Source organism: Chenopodium album, chromosome 15, assembly GCF_948465745.1.
Source record: "Chenopodium album chromosome 15, dcCheAlbu1.1, whole genome shotgun sequence".
NCBI lineage: Eukaryota > Viridiplantae > Streptophyta > Magnoliopsida > Caryophyllales > Amaranthaceae > Chenopodium > Chenopodium album.
The window spans coordinates 51,303,558-51,315,387 of record NC_137848.1 but is presented as its reverse complement, the minus strand read 5'-3'; the positions used below and the strand labels follow the sequence as shown (position 1 = coordinate 51,315,387).

Here is an 11,830-nt window from a genome sequence, read left to right as displayed (position 1 = left end):
TCCAATTCTATTTGATACTCATTTACAGTATGATTAAATTTTTGTTGGTCTTCCACATTGAAGACATAGCCTACTCTTGAGTCTTGTGTGCCAAGCTAAGTTTTGTTGGGATTTAAGACATATCAAGGTTGGAGCCATATACTGATATACCTCTACTATATTGGGCCCATATACAAGTTTATGGTTTTCCTGGCAAAGCCTAATCCATTTGATGTGATTAGTTTTTACGAATTAGTTCATTCATTTCAAAATAATTGCTAACACTTTGATTTTGTACAATTGCGTTTATGTATAATTTTGTTGTACTAAATAATATTAATGTATATTTTTTTAGTATCAATAATTTAAAAGTTTTTATTTAATTTGTATCTAACTAAAAGCATGGTATCAACCATCAACTAAACTTAAAGTGTTGCAACAATTTTAAAATGAAAAAAAAAATGTATAAATAACGGTCATCATGATTCTACAAATAGCAATAGTGTGCACAAATACATTAATTGTTATATTTGAGCTATCAATAATTGTTTTTGGTTTAATAAAGAAGAGATATGTATGAAAGTTACATTCGTGGGTAATGGGCCTATGTGACAAAGAGATAATAAACTAAAGTTGATATAAAAAGCTAGAAAAAGGGTTAAAGAAAACGATGATCGATGAAAAAGAAAGAATTGAAGTGGGAATCTTAAAGACATGTTTGATCTTATACGTTTAATCCAAGTAAAGGATAATTATATTAAAGAAACCAAAAAAAATGTATAAAAAAGTAACAAATTGATTCTCAATTGATCACTACATCCTTGGACCCTCACCTTCTCTAATGATAATTGAAGAAAGTGTATCATTCCATTTATCTACAATTGATCAAAAAGTGTATTTTTTTAGTGCTTAGTAAGATTAACTTGTTTTTGAAGCTATAAAAAGAAAAGAGATAATTAATGTTGTTTTAATAATAATAGAAAAAAAAATTCAATTATTTGATCACAAGGTAACATCAATATAAATCATTGCAAGCTAATTAAAAGTGTTACAGTAACCCTAATAGCGGCTACATAAGAGCTAAAGAATGAAATGTAAAGTGTATATATAATTGTATATGAATCATATTGATTTGCACGTATTTTTTATCATGAATTATCAAACTTATACTCTGTATCATTTTTTAGGAAATATATTTAATTTATATAAGTAAATATGTAGCCCTAAATATCATCCCCTTGAAAATTTGTGTATCTTGACGATCATCAAAAGTGGTAAATATTTCAGTTATCACTTAAGAGATTTGGTATTCTGAGACTCAATGATGATATGAGTACGAGTATTTCATGTTGGAGATTTCATAGTGGTGTTTGGTTCATAGACTTTAATTAGATACGAAGTATAAGGTTGAAATGAGCAAAACCCATACCTAACGATTGTTTAAGAAAAATCTAATTTCATTTCTGATTCCAAACCTATACCAATTTGTGAACCATATGTCTTATAGGAGTTACTGTTATATGAATTAGTTTAATGATAAAACCTACTTATAAATTTTTCCATATTCTCCTTCCATTCATGTGTGTCAGTGTGTGGCTTAGGCATTGAACATTTGAACACCGTTTCTTAGTTGTGGGCTTGTTGCTTTGTAATTTATGGGCTATCTTATAACCTGATCTGGGCCAAATCAATGGATACTTTAAATATCAACCTAATGCTTAATGCCATATTTGGTTTGCACCATTTATTGGACCTTGTCCAATTCTTCCGGTCTTAATTACAAGCTTGTAAACAATAAAGTGAAGATAAAATAATTTGGGGACGGTCTTAAAAAAAAAAAAAAAAAAGAGACGTCACCAAAACCATTATAAGACCTTTTCACGAGAAAAAAACTCTTAATGTATCGAGTACGATGATAGAATATGGTTGATGATTTTACAGTATACTAACTTGTTAGTGGACAGTACAATTATTTTAAATTAGGTGATATGACTTTTTTTTTTTTTTTTTTTTTTTTTTTGACGGGTAGGTGATATGACTTTAACCTGTTAGTAATTATCTAAATTAACAATTATTTCACCTTTAAAGTGTATATCCAATTTCACTGCACAATAATCAATACTCACCTACAACCTAAGTAGATATTCAATACAACCCACCACGTCCACTACATTTATTGTTTATATATTTTGTAAGACAAGGTAAAATAAAATAATAGGAGACTCTCGTCTCGATGAGTTCTTAATGTATTAGATACAATAATGTAAGATACTTGAGAATTTAACGATGTACATCATCAACATTCGAGGAAACTAAATTTCGTTCTTTTAATTTGCTACCAAATCAACTATTCCATTTACTTTTTGGCAGATGTTACATGATCAAAAGAGTTGAGACCAAAACAAATGTCTGTAATAATGTGGTCAAGTTGCCATGATACATGCCAAGCTTCTTGAACCGTTTAAATATTAAGTAGGTTGTTACTTGTAAATTCTTGTATAATCCCCTTATTATTGCCTAATTTTAGTACTATCTTTCTCTTTTTGCTTATTTGTTTGTTTCTTGTTGTGTCAATGAGTCACAAGAATTACAAATTATAATTAAGAGAGTGAGAATATGAACATTTAACCTATATTTCACGTTCTTAATTTTTATTACTAAGTCGAGACCTAATTGTAGTTTTAGTAATCTCTCTAACACTACTCATGTTATGTGTTGAGAGTAATATGTTGTACCTCATTGTTGTTTAATGCTTTAATCCAAGTAAAGGATAATTAAAGAAACCAAAAAAAATGTATAAAAAGTAACAAATTGATTCTCAGTTTTTTTTTTTTTTTTTTTTTTTTTTTTTTTTTTTTTTTTTTTTTTTTTGACAAAGGAGGCAACAACAAAAGACAAATAAAAATAAAAAAAATAAAAATAAAACCTAAAAGGAAAAACAAAGTAAATCTCTACAACGAGCTGCAGTCGCTAGAGAATGAGCCTCCGTAACCGAAGACCTGCAAACCTTACGAATAAGACAAGTAGCAAACGATGGTAAAATATCACGAATTTCCTGCAGAATCCAAACAACCGATATGTCCTCTTTCCTCCGGCGCAGAATTAACTCTGGAATCACTAGACAATCAGTAAGAACCAAAATCTGCGAAAACCCCCGCAATCGAGCCTGCTGGAGACCAAACAGACATGCTTGCAATTCAGCATGGAGAGCAGAAGTAGCCATACAAGCTCTGGCCCCTCCCCCGACACATTGAGGGGAAGTCTTGGAATGAAAACACCAACCTGTACCAGCATAATGATTCTCCTTCTCCCAAGCACCATCAAAAATCATATAAATGTCACAATCGACATTCAAATCACCACAAAGAGCATAGACAGAGACAGTAGAAGGGCTCGGGAAACCAGGAGGCTTATCGATCTCGAATGTAGAAACCTGACGAGCATCTCTACTTCGCATACACCAAACAGAAGCCAATTCCAAAGTATGACTCGGGGAATAAACCGCAGAACGGAATCTCATATTATTCCTGGTTAGCCAAATAGCCCAATAGACCCCCAGAAAATAATCCAGACCAGACCAATTCTTGGACAAACTATAGCCAGAGATAACACCTTGAAACCAATTATCAAAAGGTAAAGGAGTAGAAGGAGAGGGAAGAGTACCCCAAGAGATCCTGTTCCACAATTGACGAGCAAACGAACAATCACGAAACAAATGCTCCACTGATTCATAATCATGACAATAAACACAAACATAATCAACCAGAACACCCTTAAGAGCAAGAACAGACACAGTAGGAAGGGCATTATGCAGGATTTTCCAAACAAACATCTTCCATTTCGGAAGAATAGGTAAGCCCCACAAGGATTTCCACCAGCTGTGAGGGATTGAACCAGTATCAGAAGCAAAGTGTTGCGACAGAATGTAAGAGTAAGCCGACTTGGTAGAAAAGCAGCCATCCCGAGTATATTTCTAGTAAATAAAATCATCAAAATCCTCGTTGTTGGCCTTTCTAACCCAAGAATAGAATCAGCAACAACCGAAGGAAATAGATATCTAACCAAGGAAGGGTTCCACAGAGACGAATTGGGAAGAAAAAGCTCTGAAACGTAAACAGGACGAGTCTCTTCTGGAATCGACTCCTTAAATTTCACATTAACACTAGGAAGCCAACAGTCATTTAAAATATTAATACTATTCCCTGAACCAACTTTCCAGGCAGCACCCTTGGATAACAATAAACTACCTTCTAACAAAACACGACTACCCCAAGAAGGCCGAGGAACAGAAATGACAAGACTGTGAGTAAAAAGGCCTGGATACTTAGCCGAAAGAACTCGAGAAGCTAGGAGTTGGGGATTTTGCCTCAGAAGCCAAGATTGCCTAGCAAGCAAAGCCACGTTGAAGGATCTAAGGTGACGGACACCCAAACCCCCAGCCCCTTAGGTAGATGAACATTCGCCGCAGAAGCCATGGCTATTCCTTTGGAATCCTTTCCCGACTTCCACCAGAAGCGCAAAAGAAGAGAATCCACACTGTCACATATAGTAGAAGGCACCTTAAACACCGAAAGCACATGATTAAAGGAGGCTATCAGAACAGAATTTATGATAACCAACTTTCTCAGTTGATCACTACATCCTTGGACTCTCACCTTCTCTAATGATAATTGAATAAAGTGTATCATTCGATTTATCTACAATTGATCAAAAAGTGTATTTTTTAGTGCTTAGTAAGATTAACTTGTATTTGAAGCTATAAAAAGAAAGGAGATAATTAATGTTATCTCAACCAAAAAATATCCATGCAACTAAATTGTTTTATACGTTTTCTGGATCATGGGATGGGCCATGGCCTAGGCTAGCCACCCTCATGATCCGTCTTTGCATCTCAACCAAAAGCTTAAGTTGATGGTTAAGGTTAAGGATTATGTTTTATACTCTATCAACCAGTAATTATTCCTTTATTAATGTTGTATAACTAACATTTCATCACTTGTTTTGCGATGAAAACTTGAAATACTCTTTAGCTAATTATATGTTTCACTATCAAGCTGATTATATGTGATGTTTTTGTGCTGTGAATTGACTTGGTAATCATCTGGATTAGTCTTAACTATTAAACCTTTTTATTCTTTCTTGTGACTTCATAATTCTGCATATTATGTGTTATGTCCTGTGTTAAAATGTTCATTTATTAATTACAAGTCATTTAACTTAATTAAATTACGAGTCATGGGGTGGGTTGATCCATTTTGATTAACTAATTAGTCTTATATTCCGTAATTCATTTTTCGCGTGTATGAGATGACTTCAGAATATTATTTTGCAATAATTGAGCTATGGCTTTAGCCTTTAGGCTTGTTTCCATTTTTGCATTTGACAGAAGTCCTACTAGGCTACTACCTCTCCCATTGCATGTCTCTTTAGCTCATGCTATATAACATGCTATGTAATCATAGTGTTAACAACTTGTGCTTTTGTTATGCCTGAGAATGACTACATGATGTTTTAATGATGCTTTTTAAATTGCATAAAAATTTAGAAAATTCTGATTATTAACATCAAACTTTTTAAAAAGTTTAATTCAAATGAAATCATGGTGATTATTAACATCATTGGTAACCTTGTTGTATTAGTTACCAGTACCAAATGTAATAATTATTTTTAAATGAAAACATTAACCATAATTAGTTTTTAATTTTTAAATACTTATTTAAAAAAAAAAAAAAAAAATCAACCTGCCCACCAGTCCACCACCCCATTGGTCCACCATCATCTCCTCCACCGGCGCAATCCTCGTCCCCGTGACGGCGCTACCCCTCCTTCCCCGGAAAATCCCAATTAAATCACTTATCGATTTCAAATCGTCTGGAATTCCTTAATCAAACCCTAATTCATCCTGGTATTCGTTGTCGCTGTCTTGCTGCCTACTGTGATGCTATCAGTGCAGTAAAATGGTAATGAAATTCTTCAAAAAGGTAATCATAGTGTTGCTTCTGCTTCTGATTGCCCTTTATAACTTGTGCTTCTGATTGCCCTTTATAACTATTTGATTAGCAGTCGATGCTCCAACATTTCTGGGTTGTGTTATGATTTTAAGCCGTGATTTCATGTTTTCTAGTTTTATCTGAGAAGAGCTCTTCATTGCCTTTTGACAATGAGCAATAGTAGCTGTTAAGAAAGAAAATATTGTGGATATGTTTGAAATCGACAATGAGCAATAGTCAAGTCGTTTAGTTTATGAAGAAGATCTTAGTGTTATGTTCTTTTCTTAGTTGTGTGTTGTGAATTGAACAAGGATTTGTCTCCTCGATGGATATGGTGATAATTGTTGAAAGTAATATGCTCAAGGACCATGGGCCAGCAGATTGGGAAATTGTTCAAGGCTATACCTAATGTGTTATTACAGTGTTCTTTCCTTTTGTTAATACAATGTTGAAGGAATGTGTATAGGATGGACTAGCAGCAATATCCTTTTCTGTATGTCATTCTAAGTCCTCCCTGTTCTGTTGATAGAGTTTAGATCTTTTCGTATTAAGATTTTGGTGAAGCTAAGAGTTTGAGGAGTCGCTTTGAATGCAACTTATTTGATGCTTCTCGGCATAAAGCTTCAACTTCTAAGCAACCATATTGCTTTGGTTTGATTAATGTAACTTTTAAATATTAGATATTGCATTTTCTGGCTTATTTTGAACTTTTGTTTTAGAATCATTGAGCATGTTTCCCTTATTGTCTTACAAACACTCGCAATCCAACCCAATAAACATCATATATATACAATGTGTTTCTTTTTTATATATATTTTCCTTATAAATTCATTGCCATCTCTTCTTTGTGGGACTTAAAATGTATCTGCTAATTGGATTACTTGCAAACTCTAGTGACTAATTTAGTCTCACTTGAATTGGGATGTGAAGCCGCATTCTCAGCTGCAGTTTTGGGTGACAAAGCTCTCAAGGAGGAGGCCCATGGCATGAAACAGGGATGCTTGTGGAGGCTGTACTTTATTCTCATCTAAGCTATTCAAGTTACATGAAGCCTCCCTTTTTTTTTCTTCATTTTATATTGGTAATACTGCCTTGTCTGACCAGTTCATATTTATCAGGCCCATGGACGACCAACTCTTAAAAACTTGGTTGAGTCTTGCAATAAAATGCTGCAGAAAGAGATTGAGCATACTCGAACAACCAAGACTGATGCAACTTCTGCTTTCCTGGCCTCTGTGGAGGACCCCAAGCTTCCTAGTTTAGGGGACACTAATAAAAAACCTCCTATTAAAATTCTTCCTCCAGGGATGAGTTCTCTCTCGTTTTCAATTTCCGCCCCAAAGAAGTCATTGCCTGTCACAAAAGGTTCGCAATAGGAGCATGGTAAACAGTTGTTATAAGGAGCACCTCCCACCACAACTCCGGTTAATAGTGTTACACCACCACCAAAAGATTCTGGATAATCGAGTGTAACACCTCCAGGAGAGTCCAGTCAACCCAGAGCTTCGTCCACAACAGAACCCAGCCAACATGGACCTACACCTCCAGCAGAGTCCAGCCAACCTTGAGCTGCTCCACTAGACTCTACCCAAGGTGGAGAGGAATCCGGCAAAGTTGGAGCTTTTTCAGAAGAAGTTTCTCATCAACCAAAACCTGAAGGAGCACCTGCTTCAGAAGATTTGAGTGAACTAGGATCTTCAAATCAAGCTGATTCTAGCCACTTGGCAGTTTCTATTGAATTCAGTGGAATTTAGTCAGTCAGGAGCTCTACCACCGGTTGACTCAAATCAACCTGAAGCTTCACCACCTACAGTTGACTCAACTCAATCCGCCTTGGACCTCAAGGCTTCCGAGCAACAACTACTTGACAATATAGGTCCAGAGGTCACCAAACCAAGAAACTCAAGGTCTGCATTCGCAGATCTGGAACAATTGCTGTTTATATAACCTGTAAGTGAAGAGATGTGTATAATTTTTTTCTCTCCAGTTATTGACCTTTTTTCCTCCCATTTAAAATTTAACATTTTGGTATATACTGTATGATATCAGCTTGCCTCAAATATATTTCTTGCCCTTTTCGAGTCCCTTTTATATATAAAAAAAGGTAAGATACATGGGAGGTCCCCCATCCTAATCACAGTAATGGGGGATTAGGAATTGAACCCCCAATCACTTAGGGCCTAAGATGGAGGGACTTACCATCCTTCCATCTCCTAGATCCTCCCTCTTATAGTCTTATTGGGATAGTATGTTGCGCCTTTTTTTTTTTTTTTTTTTCCAATTTCACAATTGATTTCTAGTACAAAGTATTAATATTCTTCGTATCATCATATTCAGTAGGTATAGGTTCAGGGGGCTATTGGAAGGAAGCCGAATACTTCATTTGTAGATTTTTTTAATCAGACTTGCCCTAGTGAAATGTTATGTGTGTTTTTCATTTTTTGGTTTTGTTTTGGCTTCTTATAGAATTTCTTACTATGCAGTTTGTATCGTAGATTAATTAGTCGAATGTTACCTTCATAATATAAACCTTAGGCGAGTTTGGACTATTCTTTCCACAAGTATACATCTATGGTATAATTTTTAGTGGTGTTGGCTGCTTGATCTGATTTTATTTGTCATATACTTAGCAGAATCACAGCTAAAAAAATGACTCAACAAGACTTACCCGGTCACTGCTGTTTTTCAAAAAAATGTTGTTAATTCTTAAGCACTTCCATATGACTGGATTTTGAGTACAATTAGAGCATTACAATTTTCTTTCTAGTTGCCCTCATGAATGAAAGCCTATAACTGGATATCTAAGCCAAAATTCAGGCTTGGAAGTACTTTCTATTGTTAGTGTCTTTTGATGATATGTGTTTTCCTGCGATTTTCTTCACAAAAAGAGTGTATCATCAAGCATCTCACAACTATATAACTCAAAATTTAGTCCCGGAAAGAAGCTCATTGGTTCTGTTATGATGCAGGTTCCTCGACCCTTGTTGATCTCCTGAGCCCTCCATTCAAATACATTGAGCACATCATAAGTAAAGTTGGAGAAATACTTCCACTGCTGCAACTTCTTCACAAAACATTATGTCCCAATCTCATCAAAAATCGTCTGGAAGATCCTCTGACAATTCAGCTTGATCATTATATTCCAGGTTCTTATCTTGTTTCTTATAATTGCAACGGATGAGAACGAGTGAAGTAATCAGTTTCCTAACAGAAGTTGGAATAAGTTTCTTGGTAGGTCTTTTAGTTCTTTAAAAAAAAAAAACAAAGAAAAAAAAAGATAAGGTCAAGAACCCCTTGACAAAATCTTGAAGTAACATAAAGATAACTGACTCAACTTTTCTGTTGCTGAGTGAAAATTGGGCCCCACGTGACATACTTTGACTTCTTGAGATTGACTAGACATATTATAAATATCCAAATGTCTTACTCTTGATAGACTATAAATATCCAAATGTCTTACTCCAAATTTTCTTAATCTTTACTGTTTTTATTTTCGTTCTCCCATATTTTTAAACTTTTCGTGCTAAAACTCCTGAGTTCTTACCTTCTCCCACTTGCTCTACATTCCCTCTCTGTCATTTTCAATCAATTTACATGGCATTAGAATTTATCTCTGGTTTTATGGTGTATGGAATATTTCAAGCGTTAATCCCTAGCTCGAATCCCACTGTGATCATACACTAAAGAACGGTGGCGTCCAAAGAGAAAGAAGATAGAGCAAAAGTGTCGCCAACAAGTTTTTAGGAACTTGTAAACCGTTCACGAGGTGAAGGTTACACCCCTTACCGATCCAAGAGATCGTCAACTCCAATAGGTCTTGAATCAAATATGGTTCGGGGATGAAGGTACAAATCCAACCTAAAAGAGATTGAACCTGCTCTTATAATAGGCCTCTACATTATTATGATGGTATTCATGTGCGCTTTCTGACTAACATGCAATCAATAGATTAACCCTAAATTTGTTTATCTATGTTAGTTGAATATTAAATGCACAAATAAATCTATTATTGACGATCTCTTGAATTATAATCATATTAACCCTAAACAAAATTATTAATTATCTTATTAAGCGTGATTACAAGTACCAAATTCCCTTTAAACATGCATAAAAGGTGTGATCAAGAAATAACAATAAATATCAAGCAACATAATAATAATTAAATTACATATAAGTTATCCGTCAATTAACAAATAACATGAAATAATTCGTAAATTAACAAATCACGTAAAACAATTCGTAAATTAACAAATCACGTTAAATTATAGAATTCGACACAACAATAATCATAATCATAATTATCATAATCATGTTTATGTTAAAGCATAATAATAGCAAGATTCTAGGCATGATACTAACAAGATTAATAACAAACCCTAGCATGTCACTAAGCAATAAAGATCAAATATATAGCCCTAACATGATACTAACATGAATATTAGGAAAGAAAATAGGAAGCATCGTAACAATCATACTTGATTTAGGGAACTTATTCTTTATTCTAAACATGATACTAGGAATCATTCTTTTAATCGTAATTGATATTAGAAATTACCCTAAACATGATACTAGGAATCAAAATAATAACTTAAACATGATTTCTATATCAAAATATCAATTAAACAATTAAAGAACTTACTTGAATGTCTCGTACCTCTTTCTAATAACAAAATACACACGTTAGTAACTTAAAGGAAAATAATAAACAAAAATTAAATTAAATAATTGACAGAGAGATTTGGGACCAAACCCTCAGAAATTAAACCTTTCACGTCTAGGGCGAAGGCAACTTTGAATATGGCTAGGTGTATCTAAGTCTTGCGAATGCGGAATTTTGTATTTGAGAAAAGGCTAGTTTAGAAAAGAGAGAGAGAGTAATCAAGAGAATCTTAATGAGAGTTGGTGAATCAAAACGAAGTTTTTAGGAACCTATTTATAGAGAAAATCAGCCAAAAAGATAAAAAAAATCCAAAACAGAGTTATGACGCGAAAAACCAGGTTAGCGTATTGCGTTTTCTTGTGATGCAGAACAAGAGCTCAAGAATCTTGAACTAAGCTACGGAAATGCCCATTCTTTGTTTAACAAAGTAGATGGATGGGACATTGTGTCCAGCGAGCGACACCGAGACTGGTTAGCAGAGATTAAGAGGGTATGTTACAAAATAGAGGATTTCATCGAATATCTCAAGATTGAGATCTTTGAGAAGAAGGGGGAAGCTGGATTAATCGCTTTTTACTAGAAAAAAATGGAATACATCTTCTGAAATTCGTAGATTGAAAAAGATGTTGGATTCTGTGACAAGTGCCTCAGATCAGTTTACACGAGGGGTTAGTGATAATGGAAATGTTGTTGTGCAGAGATAACCAATTATTCTACCTGGTAATGACTGCTTCAGTAGAGACAAAGAACCTATCATTTCACAAACTTCTTCATCCTGGCAGAAGCACTGTGATTGTCATATGTGGTATTTTTGGGGTTGGAAAAACCACTCTGGCTAGTGTCATTAAGAATGATGCGAGGGTCCAAAATTAGACTACAAACTCTGGGTCTCTGTATCGGGAGATTTTCATTTGTTGAAGGCTTTGGGTTCATCTATCGTAGACTTGCAGTTTGAGAAATCCCATGAAGGCAACTCAAGGCTTTCCCTATACACTAACCAGCAATATGTGAGATTATTTCGACACTGTGCAAAGATCGAAAGATTTTAATAGTACTGGATGACCTATGCCAGTTCAGGAATCAAGAATGGGACGAATTTTATACACAAGCAAATTGAAAGGAAAAGCAATAAAAATCTTACCAAGAATCGGACAAACGTTTTTTTGTTTGAGACGATGAAGCCAAGATTCGGAGGTTGAAG

General features: G+C 34.6%; 1 protein-coding gene across 1 annotated transcript; it reads right to left on the bottom strand.

Annotated features, from left to right (window-relative positions):
• Window positions 1-2,905: 2,905 nt before the first annotated feature.
• Window positions 2,906-4,667, bottom strand: LOC145581395 (uncharacterized). The gene is made up of 3 exons (XM_081638409.1): window positions 4,381-4,667; window positions 4,042-4,279; window positions 2,906-3,952 (listed from the first exon to the last, which is right to left on the bottom strand). The coding sequence occupies exons 1-3, from the start codon at window positions 4,665-4,667 to the stop codon at window positions 2,906-2,908; spliced, it is 1,572 nt and encodes a 523-aa protein (XP_081494535.1).
• Between the last annotated feature and the right edge of the window lie 7,163 nt (window positions 4,668-11,830).

What these genes read in the sequence shown, in the direction of transcription:
- LOC145581395 (XM_081638409.1), bottom strand. Translation starts at nt 4,667, where the DNA reads ATGATACACTTTATTCAATTATCATTAGAGAAGGTGAGAGTCCAAGGA. An exon ending in GTCACCTTAGATCCTTCAAC is followed by an intron (nt 4,280 to 4,380) that starts GTGGCTTTGCTT and finishes TTTTACTCACAG; the next exon opens with TCTTGTCATTTCTGTTCCTC. An exon ending in CTCTGTGGAACCCTTCCTTG is followed by an intron (nt 3,953 to 4,041) that starts GTTAGATATCTA and finishes TTTATTTACTAG; the next exon opens with AAATATACTCGGGATGGCTG.